A 20,934-nucleotide genomic window follows, 5' to 3' on the forward strand; every position below is an offset into this window, starting at 1 on the left:
GAAGCTCCCAGGATCACCATTGAACGACTAGATGAACCAGCATATTATTATGAACTTAACGCTGATGAAGTAGAAGAGAAACCTTGGTTCCATGAAGTAAAAAGATATTTAGAAGCTCAGGAATACCCTGAAGGGGCGTCCGTCAATGACAGAAAATTTCTGAGGAAGTTCTCCGCTAAATTCTTTTTGAGTAATGGAGTATTATACAAACGTAATAATGATTCAACTTTGCTTCACTGTGTGGACAAAAAGGAAGCAGAAAAGATTATGGAAGACATACATGACGGTATTTTTGGGACTCATTCTAGCGGACATACGATGGCCAAGAAGATTATGAGATCAGGGTATTATTGGTCTACCATGGAAGCTGATTGCCACCATCATGCCAGAACTTGTCACAAGTGCCAGATCTATGCGGATAAAGTACATGTGCCTCCTGCTCCATTAAACGTGTTGACAGCCCCTTGGCCCTTTGCAATGTGGGGCATTGATATGATTGGAGAGATTAAACCTACCGCTTCTAACGGACACCGTTTCATCCTTGTTGCTATTGATTACTTTACAAAGTGGGTAGAGGCAGCCTCATTCGCTTCTGTTACCAGGAATGTGGTGGCGCGATTCATCAAGAATAATCTCATCTGTCGATACGGCATCCCTGAAAGAGTTATCACTGATAATGGCACTAATTTGAACAACAAGATGATTGCTGAACTCTGCACGCAGTTCAAAATAAAACACCATAACTCTTCTCCGTACCGGCCAAAGATGAACGGCGCCGTGGAGGCTGCTAATAAGAATATTAAGAAGATTATACAAAAGATGACAGTAACATACAAAGACTGGCATGAGATATTACCACTTGCTCTTCATGGTTATCGCACTTCAGTACGAACTTCGACAGGGGCAACTCCTTTCTCTTTAGTCTACGGAATGGAAGCCGTTTTACCAGTGGAAGTTCAGATTCCCTCTTTAAGAATTATGAAAGATGCCGACTTAGATGAAGATGAATGGATTCAGACTCGACTCGACCAGATCAATTTGATTGATGAGAAGAGACTTGCGGCTGTTTGTCATGGGCAGATATATCAGAAGCGCATGACCCAGGCATTTAACAAAAAGGTCAAGAGACAGGTGTATCAAATTGGCGACTTGGTGATCAAGCGTATCATTCTACCACAAGGTGATCCCAGGGGCAAATGGACTCCCACATACGAAGGGCCATTTGTAGTTAAGAAGGCATTCTCTGGTGGAGCCATGATGCTTACTACAATGGATGGCGAAGACTTCCCGCATCCCGTGAACACAGACATAGTCAAAAGATACTACGCATAAAAGAGACCCGCTAGGTCGACGTACCTAGGCAAAAGTAAGGGCATCCCGGCGAACCAAAAGGGTTCGGGCAAAAATTAGGGATAAACATATAAAAATGTACACCCGGCAAGTCGAAAACCTGAAAAGGCGGCTTGGGCAAAAAAGGGTATCCTGGTGGACTGAAAACCTAAAAAGGTGGTCCAGGCAAAAATTAGGGATTAAAGCGTGCGACTATGTCCCGTTCTCAGACAGCTTCATCCAAGTTCAAGGGACTGAACAAGCCAATCACTTCTATCCGACAGTAGAAGATGAGATACTTGAAGACATAGTGACAGTGGCAGAATTAAAATCAATAGGACTTTTTCTTCATAGCTTTCCTTTGTTTTCTTGACGATTTCCTCTTACTAGGATTTCTGTCTCCTTGTACACAAATTGCTTATTTATAGGCCCTCTTTCAAAATCCATACAATGTTATTTCAAAAGATGCTTTTGTTTTACTTTTTTCTGTTTTGTTTGCATAAACGTCCATTGATTTAATTCGAATTAATATGTGCATTTGAATATGATCAATGTTTACCAAAAATGTGCGCATAAAATGGAAATAACGATTACTACGAGACTTCAGGATCGAGGGGAAGGTCTAACCATGCGTTCCAATGAATCCGGGTGCTAATTCTATTCCTCAACAAAACCAATTATTCCCCAGAAGAAATTGGTATCACTAGACAGACTGGTCATCTCTTCCATCCCCAGCCAGGCTCTGTCGAATATTTCTACCATCAAACAAGAATCAAGTATCCCCAGCTAAGAAAGGATCACCGATACCAGTATCTCCAACCAGAAGACTGAGATTTATTTCCCCAGTAGAGTCCTCGGGAAGAACTTTTCAGATGCATAATTCATTCATTATATCATTTCACAGCATACGCATGCATACATTGTTCGCATTTATTGTCGAAAGCATAAAACATCTCATGCATCATGACATGGCATGAAGCTAACTTTATTTTTCAGGTTAATTATCCTCCTAAGGATGGTATCTTTAAGCCCATCCCGACCATTTATTGCAAATACAGCATCTACAAATACGATCAGATACAGTCTAACGTACGGTTCATTCTGATTCAGCTCAACATATGACTCCTTCCACTCAGATACGATCTAACGGACGATTCATTCTGACCTTCAACTACTCCAATACGGTCTAATTTACGACCCAGTTGGACCTTTCATTTCTCAGAGACTACCTAGCGTACGGTACATTCTGACGTGTAGCCTAGCATACGACTACCCCTCTCAGATACTGCCTAATGGACAACCCATTCTGCAACTCGGATACAGTCTAGCGTACGATCCAGTCTGGTATTTCATCCCCAGCGGAGTCACCGGCCTGATGGACAACTCATTCTGCTACTCAGACACGATCTAGCGTACGATCCATTCTGACCTTTACCTCTCCAGATGCAGCCTAAGGGACGGTTCACTCTGCTATTCAGATACGATCTAGTGTATGATCCATTCTGATCCCTTATCCCCAGCAGTGTATGACACATTCTGACTCCCCAGCAAAGTCGACAGCTGAATGGATGACTCACCGTACGGTCTAGCGTATGACCCGGTATGACACCCATGTCTTCAGATATCGTCTAATGTACGACGCACTCTGAAGTCCTCATCATCAAATTTCCTGGATGGTATCTTTAAGCCCATCTTCATCAAGACTAACGGTTGATTAACAAGTGGAAATTTTGGGGCATTCTAAGTGTTCAATAATCTTTCACCTCCAGACCACGAATGGCGTACATCCCATTCTAATTCTCTCGATTCAAGAAAATTGAACAGGGGCAGCTGTCATACCCCAAAATTTGCCCGTTAATATTACAAGGCATTTTTTCAGGACACTCCAACTTATTTTTCAAGGCACTGATCCCAAAAGAACAAAGGCCCAACACACAGATGGCCAAATCCAGAAAATGGCCCAAACTGGCCTGCTCGCTAGGCGAGCAAAACCTTCGCCTAGCGAACCCTTCGCTATGCCACTCGCCTAGCGAAGCTTGCGAATACCAGAAAATTCTGGGCTTCATTCTGAGCCCATTAGGTCACGAAAAAGCATTATAAATACTAAGGACTTCATTCAGAAAGGGGGAGAACGAAAACGGAGAAAGGAGAACCCTAGCAAGCAAACCATAACACTCACGGGAGGCAAACCCTGAAGGAACTCAGCGGCATCAAGGTTTACCTCTGCCCAATTCAATCCGATTTGCCGATTCAAAGTCGCAATTCAATTGCAAACAGGTTTACATTGCTATTACTGCCTTATGTTCTTAATTTGCATATGGCATTATGATTAAATTTATGAAAATATCTTAAGTTTGGCATGTGAATTTTAGTATGTACCTGAATACCTTAAATGATTAACCATATAATTGTTGTAATGAAAGCCATAAGGCATAAAATTGGTTGAAATTGTACTGATATCAAAACCAGAATCCGCAGCCGCTCGCTAGCACATCGCTAAGCGAGCATGCAGCGAGTATTCGCTAACCCTTCGCTAGGCGAGGCAGGAGCGAACGTGACAGTAGCTGACTTTTCTGTTCCGATTTTTCACTCATGTTTTATCATAGCCATGCGTCATTTACCCGACCCTATTTACTGCTGTGATCTTTTTTTTGTGGTGTAATCCTCGATTGCACCCTGATTTGGTGTTCTGACATGTTTTGTTGAGTTTTGTAAAGGTTCACATATCCCAGGAAAAGATTGCTTGTTAGGTATTCCACTTTATTTGTGGGATACCCTTATGGAGATTCACCCTGAATTACTCAATTGATTTTAATGTATTAATTTTATGGCAAAGATCCACCCTAAATTGCTTAATTGATCTTAATGTATTAATTTTAATGTGGGGATTCCTCCTAATTACCTAATTGATTGTAAAATACGGCCTTTGAATATGTGATCTTGGACCTCTCTTTGTTGCTTTACGGTATTACGGTATTATGGTCATGTCCCGCGAATGTGGGGATACACTTAGCAAAGACTCTTCGATTAAATCATCATGTCCCTATAAAATAAATCATAGTCCCTCGGATGTTGCCTTCGAATATATGATTTTGTCCCTCGATGACCCTTCGGTGCAGCTTACGGTTAAATGATGATCGTCCCTCCGAATGCTAAGGTATCCTTACAAATGTTGCCTTCGATGACCAATCGACGACCCTACGATGACCCTTTTACATCCAAAGGATAAAACTACTTACTTCTCAATAGCAATGACAGTTTTACCCTCCTAAGGATAGGAAATACCCATAAAGACCTTGGGTCGGTATAACTCTTAATTGCTGGCTCACAACCTAAAACATTTTTCATATATCACATTTTGCAAAACATCTTCTAGAAAACCACCACTTGGTATACATTCATACTAGAATCATTGCCAAGTTATATTTTTCTAAACCGCTTTCAAAATTAAACGAGATGAATACTTTGTATACATTCGCACGAGAATCATTACAAAGTTAAACTCTCTTTTCAAAACATTTTTAGGCAATTCACAAACACTTTTTTCAAACATAAGTGATCAAGCAATTAAGAGCCCATGGACAACCATGGATACAAAGGGTGCTAACACCTTCCCTTTGTATAATGTACCTCCCGAACCCAAAATCTAATTAAGGTCTTTCCTGTTCTTTTCCACCTTTCCTTATTGGATAAAAGAAAAGTCGGTGGCGACTCTTGCTAACCGCGACATTTGCTTTCCAAAGCAAAAACACATCGAAGTCAGTTCACCGTATGACATATATTGAATGAGAAGTTTTTCTCTAAATATGATTAGTTTTGATGTTATTTACTAATTTATGAATGACTAAACACAAAGTTACGTTGTTCTCTATAGGTGTATGTGTGGCTAAATAAAAATATTGTAAAAAACCGAACCAATCCAAACTGCATTGATTTGGTTTGGTTTTATTTCTAAAAGCCAACCGAACCAAACCGAACCACATGCTTTTTTTCTTGTGGTTCAGATGATTTTTATTGTCAAAACCGCCCAAACCGCACCGCGAACACCCCTACTGCCAAGGCCAAAGTTGGATGGAGAGTTTTAGCAGCCATTCATTCCATTTCTTATCTTAATGCTCTTCGTGCAGCTCTCACTATAACTCTCATATCAAAACATCACCGAAAAACGGCTCTGTCGCGCTGGAAATTGCTTCTGGCGGCAGGGATTCACCATTCCATGAAAACCAACCACCAAAATGATCGTCTCACTCTCCTCTCCTCAAGTCTATCATCAATTTCTTCATAACCCCCGCCAATTTTCGAAATCGAGCTAATAAAGCTAAGAATCCTAGGTCCTCAAAATAGAATTAAATGGCGATGATGCACAATTCAGATTCAAGATCTTAGGGTTATCGATCCTTATAATTAATACCATAAGTTGGTAACAAATTTTAAGGGAAATCAAGAGAAATTAAATGAGGGGAGCCTACCTTCAGAGCAGTGACTTGCTCTAACAGATGTTGAGAGGCTTTAAGAAGAATATGCAGAGAAATCAAGAGGTAAATTAGGTAAGCTTCAATCCTCTTCCTTCTGTTTATGGTTTCTTCTTCTTCTTCTTCTTCTTCTTCTTCTATTATTTCTTCGAATTTATGAGTGTATAACCTCCTACTAGTGAGTTGTTGATGATGATGTGGGCGTGTAGAAAATGATAGGAGTAGAGAGATTGATGGAATGTGATTTGTTGTAGAGAAAAAAAATAGAAAGAGAGAGTGATTGTGATTTTCTACAGAATAATTGTTGATTCCTCTGAGTGAAGGTGATGAATTATTATATAAAGTGTGATTAGTAACTGATTCAGGCAAGGAATTTGGGAGGTTTTTGAGAGTTAGGGTAGACATTATGGTTAGTTGAATTTGTGAAGAAGTTGGTTTGGAATTCTAACTCTGTTAGAGTTCTGTTAGTAGTTGTTAGTTATGAATTAGAAAGTTAGTAGTTATAGATTAAAGTTAGTTATGCAGTTAGAATTGGAGTGTCAATGAAGGGAAAAAAAGTTAGTGAACTAAACAATGCGTACTGTTACATTTAGGTCAATGTTATGGTTAGTTTAGTTATGCAATTAGTGATTGATTTTGAAATGAATTAGTTAGTTCGAATTACTTTGAAGTTAAAAGTTAGGATTAGTTGTTATGTGCTAGTGATTTAGCTTGATGAATAAATTGTTAGAGTTGGTTGTTATGTTTGAAATTGGTTGTTGGAATCTTGGAAGTATATTTTGGCATTATGAAGTGAAAAATAGTGAATTAAACTTGTTAGGAGAAAGTTAACACAAACTAATTAATTGACCTATGTTAGTTATTAGAAACCAACTAGCTATTAGATGATTTGCTATGTTAGGAGAAGTATATGATTAGTTATGGTTGATTGAAACAGTTAACGAATTAGTTGATTGGTTAATTGACTTGTTAAGGTAAACTAGTGTTTTGAAATTGGTTAAAAGTTATGGACAGATATTAATTGTCATGAAACTGACTTAGAATTGGTTTTGTGGTTTAGATGATTGGTTAATGATTAACTTGTGTTAAAGCAATGTGTGAGACTTGGTTTGAGCTAGTGTTAGCATAGTCGTGCATTGTCTTTGGAATTTTGTTTGCAGTTTGGACTAGTATGGCAAGATTTGATGGAATCTCATATCATGCTTGTATTGTTTTGATTTGTTAGAATGAAATTGGAGTTAGTGAATTAGGATAGTGATATTGGAAGTTATTGTTAGTGTAGTTATGGATGTTAGCAGTTAAGAGTTATTTGATGTTAGGTTATGCTGTCATTGAATTGAAAATGGGAACTACATTGAGATGTTAGTAAATAATACTTGCATAGGCCATGTGTATGTGTGAATTTAGCTCTGACTGTGTATGGATGTATGGTATTGTAGGGCTTGGCATGGAATGACACAATGTGCTCGTGAAGATTTTGTTAGAAAGATATGGAACAAGTCATGGCATGAAGGTTTTCATCAAAAATAAAAAATCATGAAGAGCTTGAAGGCTTTTAAGGCTCACAAGAATGAGGATAGCTTGTGAATGAAGAAAATGTAGGAATTAGGAATAGGATTAGTGGTTAACTTTAGTCAACTATTTGACCATGAAGTCAATAGTTGACCAAAAGTCAACTATATGCCAAAAATGTAATTTTATATAGAATTTGATTTTGGATTTTGTAATGGAATTTTGAAGGTTTTATAATAGAAATGACTCTTTGAATGGCATGTAACTTGTATTCCAAGCAAAATGTTTTCCCTCCAAATTTTTTGAATTTGATCTTATACTTGAATGAACTTGAAAAAGTCTTGAACTTTGAATGAAACTTGAATTGATTTGAATCCAAACCAAATAACCAATGGATTAGTGTATTGAACAAGCCCATAAAGATATTAGGTCAACAAGAGTCAACCTTCCATGGTTGACGTTGGCCAAGCCAAACCTGCAATCAATAATCAAATCCAACACCATAATGCAATCCATAGTAATCAAAGACCATAGTCAAAGAATTAAGGTTCCACGAGACTTAGTCCAAGAGATATTCCTCCTAAATTAAGCGTACCACAAATTCCACAGGGTTAACCCCATAGAGAAACCCTAGCTCCATGTCAGGCACAAATAACAAAAACATTTGAATCAATGGCGTTTATTTGGAAAATACAATTATAAATGAATGCCCTAACTGGTTATCGATATGCAAATGAAGTGAGGATCATGAGCCAATAAAAAGTAGTGCAAATTTTGGGGTACGACACTTCACACAGTCGTGCACTTGCGGCTGCACCGGTCGTCCTTAAACATTTGAAAATTTCCATTTCCCATCTCCATTTAGGGTCATGGGTATATATGAGGATCTTCCAATTATGTGTTAAGTGTAAGTCTTAGAAGTCTTCTATTGGCGTATTCTTTGATCTTTTTCGTTTGAGGCATAATTCTCCGAATAACTTTCCTAGCTAGGGGCTTCTTCAGCTCCACCCCATTGTTTCTTGGTTCAACCGCTTTATCCTATATGGGGTGATTTTCTGAGATATTTTCTCTTGGTGAAGACCCCCACTTTTACAACTTATTCGACATTTTGTTGTATCCCCATTGATTCTCATAAATACTATCATATTTCATATCTGAAGTATTGGTTTAAGATCAAATTCAACAAGGATGTTGGCTCTTATTGTACCCAACCGAGTTTTCTTTCTCCGGATGAGGTGACTGATAGAGAAGAAATGCATTTTTGGTTTCGGGGACTTGATTACAAGAAGGGTTTGCCCCTAGTGAGATGTCCCCTACCTAGCTGAGGAAAAGACATATTGATATTCATGCTATCTTAAGTGAAATTAATCTCAAGGAAAGGAGGAAAGTATTTAATGAGAGTGTAGTTTCAATGCCTTTTTTTATTTGTGATTGCATTTTGCATTTTGAAGATATCATTGACAAAGTAAGTAAGTTGAATATGTTTTATCGCTGGGCAAATGCACAAGGTATCTAGGTTGAGGTTAATGTTGGAACTTCTTATTCTGTCCTTACTCGTTCTCTAGTTGTAGAAGCTTTGGCTTCTGTGCTCAAGGTGGATCGTCTTGTGGATGTTGTTGTAAGTTTGACGGTGGAGGAACCACATTCACCTTCGACTTCAACCAGATGGGTCTGGGATGAGGGACATTTGTCTCCCAAGGGCAGGGTTTCTCCAAAGTGGACTCGTGTTGTTGAAGGTAACATTTATCAGAAGGTGACTCCCTTTATAAAGATGTTGAACATTTTTTCTTTCTGACTCCCCCGCACTCTTGAGGAGGTTACTACTATTGTCTTGATGTCATATTTATATGTAGATTGCACGAGATGTGTCATGTACAATGGTTCAATTATTATCGGATTCTAACAATATTAGTTTTTCAAATTTTAATCAGTAACAAAGCTTAATTAGGCACCAATTATAATAAAGTCTAACTTTACGTAATAAGAACACTACACTTAGAATTTATAACCTAAAGCACGCAACATCCTACGGAAATTTAAAAGCAATAGTGATATATATATATATATATATATATATATATATATATATATATATATATATATATATATATATATATATATATATATATATATATATATATATATATATATATATATATATATATATATATTGGTTCAACTCTGTTGTCCTCGCAGGATCCTAATTCACTCTTCAATGGTTTTTCAATTGGAGCCTGATTTCTTTCACTATGTTTTGACATATATTATAAGAGTTCATACAATCACTAATCCATAATAATTTGAGAAAAATAAATCTCCTATAAGGATCTTAACTTGTATACAACTTAATGTCAAACTCTTATGCGAACTCTTTACTCAATTCTCGCTTCTTGAATCTTCCAGCTTCATTAATCAGCTCACAATCTTCGTGTGTGTTAATCACCCCTTAATCCCGTTGATTTCGTGAGTGGTGAACTTTCTGAAGTTTGAGAAAAACTCCAGCTTGTCTGTAGTCTTCCACACAGTCACTATCAAGGTCAATCAGAGAGAAAAACTTTCTTCTTTTAATTGGAATTTGTCGCTACCAATGTTAACAACCTCAATCTTGGAAGCTTTTTGAAAAACCTTACAAAATCTTCAAGAACGATTAGTTTTAAGACAATGTCCCCCTCAACAATTTTAAATCTCTCATTATCAAGATATGAAACGAAAACTAGAGGTTGAAGATGAAAACATTTTTGTTTGCAAAAGTTTTTGAAGTTTTTCAAAAAACGAGAGGGTGTTGAGTTTTACAAAATCAAAATGTAGATTATGAAATTATTTTATTTTAAAAATAAGATGACAAAATAAATTTACATACGCTTGAGATTAAGTACAAAAATGGATGGAAAAAGTTAGTTAGATTCTAGTCTAGAATATTTCATGATTTGAGTCAAATGTGTAAGTAGAGTGATAATGTACTTTCTTAAAATGATAGTGTACATTTCATCTTCATGTTACTTTCTCTTATTTATTATCTAGTAACCTATTTGTTCCAACATTTTAAAATGATAATGTACTTTTTTTCCTTCATTAGATTTTTTTAATTAGATTTTTTCCAGTAAGATTTTAACGAGACATATCCTAAACAAACATCAAATGGAGGATTGTTATGAATAATGGATTATTGTCTCCATATAATTTCATTTCTTGTTTCTAATAATTTGTATTGATTAGTAACAAGACAATTTCCTAAAAAAATGTTCTTTTTTTCATTTACCGGAATTTTTTACACTGAGTTTTTTCTAATAAAATTCTAATGAGGCACATTCTTGATGAACATACTAGGAGAGTATTATAAGTGACATGATTAAAGATGTTCATAAATAGTGAATTCCATATTAATTTTCTATTCGTTACAGATATGGATGTCAACAGGGCAGGGAATGTGCGGAGGATGCTTCTCCGCTCCCCCCAATATTTTTCCCATCCCCGTCCCCGGCCACGAGAGAATACTTTTTTCCATCTCCATTCCCACACATCTCCACGGAAAATCAGAGATCCACATAGATCAAATCATAAAAAAATTTATAAATTTTTTGATCAAAATATGACACTAATTTTTAGTTATTTTTTAAAAGACATATATGTTGCATATTTAAAAATAAAAAATAAAAAATAAAAAAACATCTTACATCAATAGCAAACAAATGCATAAACAGTTACACTTACAAAAATATTGCCACTAATTTACTAATTGAATAAAAATCAGGTTGATAATTGAAGTTTATTGAAGTTGAAGAATAATTACTATAAGCACAATGGACAAATACGAGTGGTTGTTTTGATGATGACGATAACATAGGAGATGGGAAACGAAGGAAACAGAGAATTGAGAAGAAAAAAAAGAAGATAGGAAATGTTCAATGTATTCTGTACACTTTTCTAGGTTTAGGTACTTGGATCGTGAAACAATACATTATACAATGAAAAAAATGATCCACTTCATTTCTAAATATATTAATTAGTTTTTATAAAATAAACATACAAAATTATATAATTATATATTATATAATATATTATTAAATAACATAGTCGGAGTCTGAAAATCTACGGAACGAATGATACTTCTCTGATTCCCACCCCAAAATATCAATAGAGGAATTTTTTCTTCCATCTTCATTTTTGTGGAGGAAAAAATTCTCAATTTTAGATTCCAAATAAATAATCTCAACAAGTATCTCCGTTGCAAATTCATCCCTAATTACAGATCTCATCCTATATTCAAAATTAACACTGAATAATACAAGACACTATATTGATCTCTTTTCTCTACTGAATAATACAAGACACTATATTGATCTCTTTTCTCTACTATTATTTTGTTTTGTTTCATATTAAAATCAAATTACTCCATACTTTATCTCTTTATCTACTTTTTTTTTTCTCACCATAGCTAGAATTTATATATTTACATATATAAATAAAATTAAATCCAATAGTAGTTAATTAAGTAATAAAGTTGTTGAATTCAACTCAACTATACAAACCGCCACGGTACCTTACCGACACACGCCCTTTCCCTCCTCTCTGATCTCATATTCTTTTCTTTTCTCTCCGACTTCATCAATCAAACAGAAATGAGAAAACGCACCGCTTATTCTCTGGCTGTAGCTCTCGTTTGTTTCATAGTACTCATGATTCTAACCCCATCCATTCCTCAGTCCCAAGATTATCACAATTTCGCCGATCAACGCACCTTTTTCGGTTACTACTAACCCTAATTTCTATTCTATTTATTCAACTTACCTTGCTTCGGTTTACTGTCTATGATTCTAGGTTAATTTGATATAGAGCAGTACTAATATATTTCCTAATTTTCTGTTAATTCTTTTTTGATTTCATTTTTAGGTATTCCCAATGCACTTGATGTGATTTCCAATTTCCCTTTTCTCATTATTGGTCTCATTGGACTTGTACTTTGTCATCATGGAAATTATTTTAAGCTCAGGTAGGTACACTATTTTTTCATATTAATTTTGTTATTATGTTGTTTTGATTTGGGTATTGTTGATGATATTGATGGATTTTCATGCCGAAAAGTTTGCAAGGTGAACTTTGGGGTTGGACATGTTTCTATGTTGGTGTGGCTGCTGTTGCGGTTGGATCTTCATATTATCATCTCAAGCCAGATGATGCTAGACTTGTGTGGGACAGGTTACCTGTGAGTTGAAGTTATGGAAGCAATTTCACGTTGCTAAATTAATACTTTATTTTTTCGTTCTTTGTCAATTTTAATTCCTAATATGTTTTACGTTTCAGATGACTGTTGCTTTTACGTCGATCATTGCGATATTCATCATTGAGAGGATTGATGAGAGGAAAGGAATGATTTCAATTATACCTCTAGTTTTGGCGGGTGTTATTAGTATCATGTATTGGAGGCAAGCTCACTGTCTCTTTTGATTTTTGTTTTATGTACAACGCTTCATTGGTTTATCTCATATTGTTAATTGAAGTTCAGTCATTGATGAAAAGCCCTTTTTAATTTTTTCACCTCTTGCTTGACTCGTTTCTTCTTTTACAACAATAATTGAAGACTTTTATTCTCGATATATATAAGCATAAAATTCACTGTGAAATCTGCAAATTCATTTTCCATTTATTTATAGTTACGTGATTTATTGCGTAGAATCATTGAATGGTTCAGAGAATCAGATTTGCCAGAAGTTAGAATAGTCCTTTTTATGTTAGGAAAGTGTGAAAGAGTGTACTTAGGGCACTTGTTAAGGAAACACATAGAAATATGATGTTGAAAAGTGTTCTTTCCAATGCAAAGTTTCTACATTTTGCTTTCTTAACTAGTGCTCTTAGGACACTCTTTAGCATGACCCTTTATGTGGTATTCATCTGGGGTTAAATGTAAGTATTCGATCATTCAACTGAATTTTTAACTCATGAAATAATTACCCTTGTCTTGTATTTACCCCAGGTTCTTTGATGACCTCCGTCCGTATGCTTTGGTCCAATTTGTACCAATCATTGCAATTCCAGTCATGGCTATTTTGTTGCCGCCAATGTACACTCATTCAACTTATTGGCTATGGGCTGCAGGTTTGTGTTTGTATTACAGCATTGTTTCATCTCGAGGTTAACTATAAACATCCACTATTCTTAGATTTTCCATAAATTCTTTGCAGGATTTTATCTTCTAGCTAAGGTGTTAGAGGCCACCGATGACGTCGTCTACAAATGGACTAATCATATTGTTAGCGGTCATACACTCAAGCACTTGTTTGCAGCAATGGTTCCCGTATTCTTGACATTAATGCTTGCAAAGAGGAGCGAGGAACCAGAGAGGTATATCCCTGTCCCCAGCAGTAAACTGCATATGATTGATGGACATACTTATAACCGAGTATGAATAGTGTGCAACAATACTTCCAAATTATGGGAATATGTAAGTTAGCTCAGAATGAGTTGGCTTCAGGCTTAGGTCCTACCTGATTTATAAAAAAGTTGGATTAGTTATATTTAACTTTAGTCCTTATTTTGTTTTTTACACGGACTAAATATAGAGACTAAAAACACTCACTTTTTTTTTTTGTAAAAAATAATAAAAAAACAGGGAATGAAATTCAATAGAATTTATTTAGAGACTAAACTGAAAAATTCAAAACTTTATAGGGACTAAAAACATATTAAACCCTAAAAATTCTAGCTTGGATATTAGCATTAATACACTCAAGAACGAAAACCTAGGTGCTGAAGATTTTTCCTATTTCTCTATCTGATTATTTAGTATATCTTGATTACAAACACTTGTTTGGATTTCTTTTGTTGCATTTTAATTATAAACTCCGATTCTCAATCAACGTGTTCACATATATTTGTTGCATCTCTTTCCGTCATTAATTTTCCACCTTAACAGGATATATAACTCTTGCATGTTAGATTTCATACGTTTGAACTATTAACCAAATAATTATTGGACCCGAGTTGCAAAATTGTCAGCCCTACTATAGAATTTCCTATCATGTCAATAAGCGCAAGGGGATTACACATGCATCTATTTTAGGAACCCCAATTTATTCAACAATTATACTATTTCTATCTTGGTTATTTGAATCAATATCTATCCATGGTTGTAGCATTAATGTATAACCTTTTCAATTTCTTTTGCTTGTTGGGAAAGCTGGTTTATTATCACAATATCATAGTTTGACTACTGTCTTGTTGTCTCATGATTGCTGTGGTCTATGCAGGCGAAGTTTGTTTACAATATGGAAGATTTCCTGGACAAAGGCCAACGACGACGACTCAAATGTCGAGAGCTACACTTACTCAAGGGTGCAGGTTGAAGAGCCACAGTAATGACTGTCTACTTTCCCATCGAACACAGAAGAAACGCTTATACTGGATTATCACAGAATATCTGTAACTCTTGATCATGGACCAAGTAAAACAAACCACAGTAAGCTAACTTTTGTACAACATTAACTGTAATTAGCTTATAGTTTGTATAGGTCCTAATCCCTATCACTTGTCAAAGATCATTTCAGATCTGAAAGTGCTGTCTAGTTCAATAATGATATTTGTCCACCTGCTTCACACGCTGGAAGTGTTTGTTGGCGCGAGAAGTTGTCCCAACTATTTAATTGATATATTAGATTGTGTTTACAGAACTTTCGAGCTTTGGTAAGGTATAGATGTTAGGATATTCCTGATATCTTTTTGTGCTTATCACAATAATTTGATTTTTTTTTAATTTTTTTCAACTACAATAACTCGAAGTTGATATGAGCCTAATATTTAGAATAATCAAAATGATAGAAGAAGGGGGGAACATGTTTAATGAAAAGATAGAATTGTTAAGAGTATCATTATTTAAAATGAAAGCAAAGCAGATTTCTGAAAAAATTAACAAGCAAGGTTCCTACTAGCTAAGGAAACACATTTCTTAAAGGTGGTTGAACAGTAAAAACTACTACCTACTACTACTGTTCATATAGTCGCTCAATTTGAATCACATTTTGATTGGTGTGAAATATCTTCTTAGGCAAAGCTAAAGAAACAGTTTTGGGTTTTCCTCTTCCAGAGTTCCAAGTGCTATAGCTTGTGTTTTAAAAATTTGAGTTCTGCGACGAGAACTCGAGTAAAGCTGCCATCCCAGTTTGCAGCTTTTAAATTAACAGTGTAATGTGCTTTTGGGTGAGATTGGCCATTACAGCCTGGTTTCATACACACTGTCAATGAGTTGGATATGATTGTTATCATTGGTGAGTTCGTTAAGCTGCCTGAAAAATTTAATTTTACATTTATTATAAATCTTATTTAGTGTGTTTTTGGACCTATGTTCGCTGCCTCCAATCCAAGATTTGTGCAATTCACTTGGAAAACATTTCCAAGCACTTGCTTAGAAGCTTCATATTAATAGACAATATTTATAGAATTATTTTGTCATTCATATGACATGATTTAGTAAGACATACTTTGGATTATTATTATTAGATAATATCAAAATTTATGTATTGAATTTGATTATTAATGAAATTTTATGTATGAAGTGTGATGAGAATTTACTTTTTAGTCCCTTTGATGACCATTCTAGTGTTTATGAAATATTTATGCGAATTAGCAATTATGAAGGTTTGTATTTTTGTATAGTTTGAAATTGTTTTAGCCAATGATTTACCCTCATTGCATACCTACAATGAATTTTGGTCGCGGCATTTAGATTGTGTACTGTTATTACCAAAATTTGATGATTGGACTTCCTTGTTTCATCTGATAGATTCTTCGTCGAGATTATTAGACCACAACAGGTTGTTGAATTGAGGGTGGTTAATCACTTCAGTTTGACACTTTCAGCTGTTAATCAACTTCAAAATTAATATATGAAATCTGACAATTTTGCCATGGACTAACATTACTACTACTGCTACTACTACTAGGCTAGTGAAGCTGTTGTTGAGGATTCAAAAGCTTCTAAGACACATGCAAGACAGCGTTGAAGTTGTTCGGATACATTGTCAGAGTCATTAGAGAATTGTGTTTTTTGATGTTAGTAAAATGCTTATGATATGAATTACAATATATAAAAAGCTATCATGCAGTCCAAATTCAAGGTAACTCAGGTTAAGATTCCCTAATTATGGGATGCTAATCCTATTAGGAGAATAAAAGTTGTTATATCATTAGCTTGTTAATTTTTTGATATGATTTGAATATCTCCTATGCATATTTGCTGAAACTAGTTTTTGGAACTAGATAGAACCATAACAAAGGATAAACTCTTTCACTAATGGATTCTGTATTTATGGTCCAAGTTCACAAATAGAACAAAATAAAAGCACTATGTTCAAAAATTGACAACTATAGTGGAGATCATATACCCTTAGTCAACACCCAAATTCATGGATTTCCGTACACAAATTCTATTCAACTCTATTTGAATATTTTACTAATCTTTTATTACTTTTTTTCTCCTATCATAGAAAATATGCTACCCATACTTTTCAATAGTAGTATATGGCAACGTCTAACGACATAGAAAATATGCTAGAGGTACACATCCCCCACATTTATTTTGAAGTTGGAAGAAGGTCCCAAAAGATGTGGACAAGTTCGAATATGTTGTCATTGTTATGGTTGTATTCTTATCAGATTTGAAGGACCAATGCTTGCGTGACAATCTTTTATTCATTCAACCCATTTTATTAAAGATGAAGAGCCACATCAAACTGTCCTTTTTCGTTTTACCTTGATGCTGACTCTTGTCTCACCAAAGTTAAATACTGTTCCACACGGTTACAAATCTGCCAGCATTTTTTTGGGTAGTTAGATTAAGATCAAATGATTATAATTTTAAACCAAATGTTCTTTTATTTAATATATTTAAATTTAGACTCTTCAATATTGATCTAACGATAAGAAAAATGCCGAATCCAGAGGATTTGGTTTTAGGTTGTGTGGTTTTTAATATTCTCATTTTTCAACTTTTCATAAATTCTCCTATCAAATAAACTTTTCATAGATTCTTTCACTTGATAAACAATCACAAATTTATAGAATTTTCCCATTAATGTGGACCAATTCAAGTTATTCTTTTACTAACATTAAGTTTTCCGTTTTATAAAAAATATATGATATAATTAATCACAGGCATACTAACTAGTTTAATTTGTCTCACTAATCCAACAAAATTATACGTTATGTTTGACAAGTTCACTTGAATTTATAATTTATATTTTATAGTCCCTCCGTCTCACGAGTTCTCTTTGAAATTTCTATATATTTTTAAATAAATATTATTTACTAAAATTATTAAAATAATCTTATAAATGATAGATAGTAGAATAGTTATATGAATTAAAATCTAATAAATACAATAAATAAGAATAAGTTAGTAAAACGAAATAATAAATATCATATTAGTATTTTAAATGGATAAATAATTTGAAACAAATAAAAATATGAAAGATGACATGAAACAGAGGGAATATCTTATAAGTTTATTTTTTTCTTTTAAAATTGTTGATTGTCATGAATTTATATAAGCTATTTCAAATGATTTATAGGTTTTTATTTTGTTTTTCTATTTTTTCTATTTTCTTAATTAAAATAATAAAAGTATTAGTTAAATAGTTTATTTTATGTTATTTTTCACATATGAACTAGTTTAATAAATTAGTTCAATTGATAATTTTATTAAACACTATAAATATAAAATCAATGAACTAATTTATTTTCTATATGTTATTAACTACACATTCATGTTTTATTGCTATTTTTGAACAAATAGAATCATAGTTTTTTTTAATCTTAATGGACATTTACATTTACCATCAAAATTTAATTTTTTGCATCCATTATGAGAATAATCATTGAAATCAACAAATACTCATACAAATACAAATGATAGTAGTATTTTATCATTCAGCAACTACTCATATCAAACTCAATCTTTTAGTTTCTTACCATCTTGAAAAATACACTTATTATCTTTTGACAGAGATATGAAAGTTGATAGTAACAAATAATTTGCATTACTGATACACGAGAATTTTTACTCAAATAACTTTTTTTTTAATTCTCAAAATTATCCATATTTCAGATAATTTTCCAAAATAATCAATTTTAAAAAATTAATGTCGGAAGAATTGACATTTGATCTCTAAATTAAAGAGGTGACAACACTAAGTGTATAAGTCAATCTAATTGACTTCACCTCTTTAACTTAATCTTAGGTGCATAAGTCAATTGGGTTGACTTATGCACCTAGGACTTATGCACAACACACATAGGTGTAAGTTACCTGTCGTGGATCATATAAGTATACATCCTCGACGAGGAACTCAAATCCAACCGATATGTACCAAGCCATATAATTTCGAGTTGGTTTTTCTTCGGTTGACATCATAATGCCAGTTAAGACATGGTCTTGTCGGTGCTTCCATTTTCGACACTCAGATTTAGCAAAACTTTACCAAAAGTTAAAGTTCAAGTGGTCGTTAACTTTTCGTAGATGTCATTCTCCGAGGTTTGTCGGGGGATCTGGGATGTGTTGAAGCATACCGAACTGCAATGTAACACACTCACTATGGTGCATCTCCACAGTGGTGAACCTTATGATCGGTGTGCATGTAGTCCAAACGGCTGGATCTTGTTCGTTGATTTCATGCATGGGTGAGACATATGAGTGTGATGTATATGTGTTTAGTTTTTGAAACACTGAAACTATCCAATTTACAATAGAGAAATTCAAATTTCTTGCATTTGAAAAAACGAATATAATCCTCCTTCTACTTATGTCTATTGCATTAGACATATCCCACAAAACTTCATGCGTGCAATTAAAGACAAGAACCTTCGCAAAAAGTGGTGAATGCAGGGTATGCTCTAACTTAACCGTCATTTTAACATTACAGTGACAAAATTAGATTGTCAAATGCAGATGCAGGAAGGTGGGTGGATATCATACTATTAGAGCAGTGGACAAGGGCATTTGACAGAGGATGTCGATGGGACCACATGACAATAAACCTTGTGGAATGCATAAACAATGTCTTCAAAGGCATAAAAAATCTACCAATAACCGCATTGGTGAGAACATTGAGTCTCTCAATACTTTTATTTTTTTCGCCTTCATGTATGTTTCCGTCTAACCAGCGAACCAACTCCCTCTGTAGTTGCTCGAAACGACAAATGTTTCAAAAGAGAATCTCCATCGGAGGCTTGTCTCTCAAATAATTCACTTTTTCATAACGGTGACGAAGACGAACCATATTTGCAATATAATGAAAAGAGATGTGGAAAAATGAATCACACAACACCTCTATTTATACAATTTTTTTTACACAATACACATAGGAGGTAGACCAATTGATGCCTCCTCTCATTCTTTACACACAGACGCCAATTGGATTGGCAACACCATATGCTGTAGCCAATTCAATTGATGTCTCATCTTTAAATTTAAGGGTAGACGTCAATTCATCTGATATCTACATGTTAATGTTTTTTTTTGAAAGTGAAATAATTTGAAAATTAATTTAAAATTTAAGTTATTTTGAGATTTTAAAAATAAATAAATTATTTAAATAAAAATTCAATACACGAAATCATCACGAATTTCCATTTGGAAGATTTCAATTTCAAAAATCATCACACTTGGTGGCATGGCATGAGGTGACTATAGGCATATAAGCATGAAAAGACATTTAACCATACCAAGGGAGTATTAATGTTATCCTGCACAAATTCCATTAGCCTTATCCAACGCTATATCATTCTTTTTTATACTATGCATTTAGTGGCGAATAATATTATCCTTTATCCATTTAATTCTTGTTGCCAAAATTTATATTTTGTTGAGTAAGAACTCATGTCGACCATTGTAAATAGTCCAAGTCAAAATCAACCATAAAAGTTGATGTTTTTAATTAAAGAGAAAATAGTCATTAACAATTATTAATATGCTGACACAAGAACTTAACAAGCAATGCAATTTCAAATATATTTTTTTATGTTATAAATATAAATAATACAGGACGTGACTACATCAAACACAACCTATTGTTAAATAATTCAACAAAGTTAGTATCACGATTATAATCTATCATAAATGAAAAAATAGATTGTAGTCTAATCATAAAAGAAGTTTTTGTCACAATTATAATGAACTGATAATAATGAGAGTCACATTGGCATCAATTCTAGCAGATTTACCAAGTGAGTCCACCTCAAACCTAGATAGATAGTACGTGAAAGAAAATTATGAAGGGAAAATGAGTAATTGAAGCGAATATCAATGTTAATAGTAGGGAGAAAAACTCAATTAAAAATAAACCTAGTGGTTTGGTGGTGCAATAAAATTTGCATCCTAGTACTATAATGATTCTAGCTTCGTTGTTTAAAATGTGTTTGATTGAAAGTGATTTGTCTGACCCGAATCATATAGTAATTACATTCTCAACTAAACAAATTGAATTAAAAGTTGTCCAACATAAGTATGAAACTAAGAGTATCAAGTAATCGCTCTCTACTCTCAAGAATTAACAATGTGGGGTTGTATTGCACTGAAGGTAAGGAGAAGTGGGGAAATTATTATTATCTTTGATAGACATAAACAAATTATTTT

At 34.2% G+C, this 20,934-nt stretch overlaps 1 protein-coding gene and 1 long non-coding RNA gene across 3 annotated transcripts; both read left to right on the forward strand.

Annotated features, from left to right (window-relative positions):
- Window positions 1-5,365: 5,365 nt before the first annotated feature.
- LOC127085659 (uncharacterized) lies at window positions 5,366-7,573 on the forward strand. The gene is made up of 2 exons (XR_007789246.1): window positions 5,366-5,876; window positions 7,241-7,573. It is a non-coding gene; the product is annotated as an uncharacterized LOC127085659 (long non-coding RNA).
- A 4,223-nt stretch (window positions 7,574-11,796) lies between these two features.
- On the forward strand, window positions 11,797-16,444 carry LOC127085664 (uncharacterized). 2 transcript variants are annotated; one of them, XR_007789249.1, is made up of 8 exons: window positions 11,797-12,059; window positions 12,204-12,303; window positions 12,396-12,516; window positions 12,615-12,736; window positions 13,285-13,406; window positions 13,493-13,652; window positions 14,558-14,766; window positions 16,247-16,444. XR_007789249.1 is itself a non-coding variant. In XM_051026158.1 (7 exons), the coding sequence occupies exons 1-7, from the start codon at window positions 11,933-11,935 to the stop codon at window positions 14,664-14,666; spliced, it is 861 nt and encodes a 286-aa protein (XP_050882115.1). In that variant the 5' UTR covers window positions 11,797-11,932; the 3' UTR covers window positions 14,667-14,977. The 2 variants fall into 2 exon arrangements, 1 of the variants encoding a protein (XP_050882115.1); XM_051026158.1 differs by lacking the exon at window positions 16,247-16,444 and having other exon boundaries at window positions 14,558-14,977.
- Window positions 16,445-20,934: the final 4,490 nt, after the last annotated feature.

Source organism: Lathyrus oleraceus, chromosome 1 (genome assembly GCF_024323335.1).
Source record: "Lathyrus oleraceus cultivar Zhongwan6 chromosome 1, CAAS_Psat_ZW6_1.0, whole genome shotgun sequence".
Taxonomy (NCBI): Eukaryota; Viridiplantae; Streptophyta; class Magnoliopsida; order Fabales; family Fabaceae; genus Lathyrus; species Lathyrus oleraceus.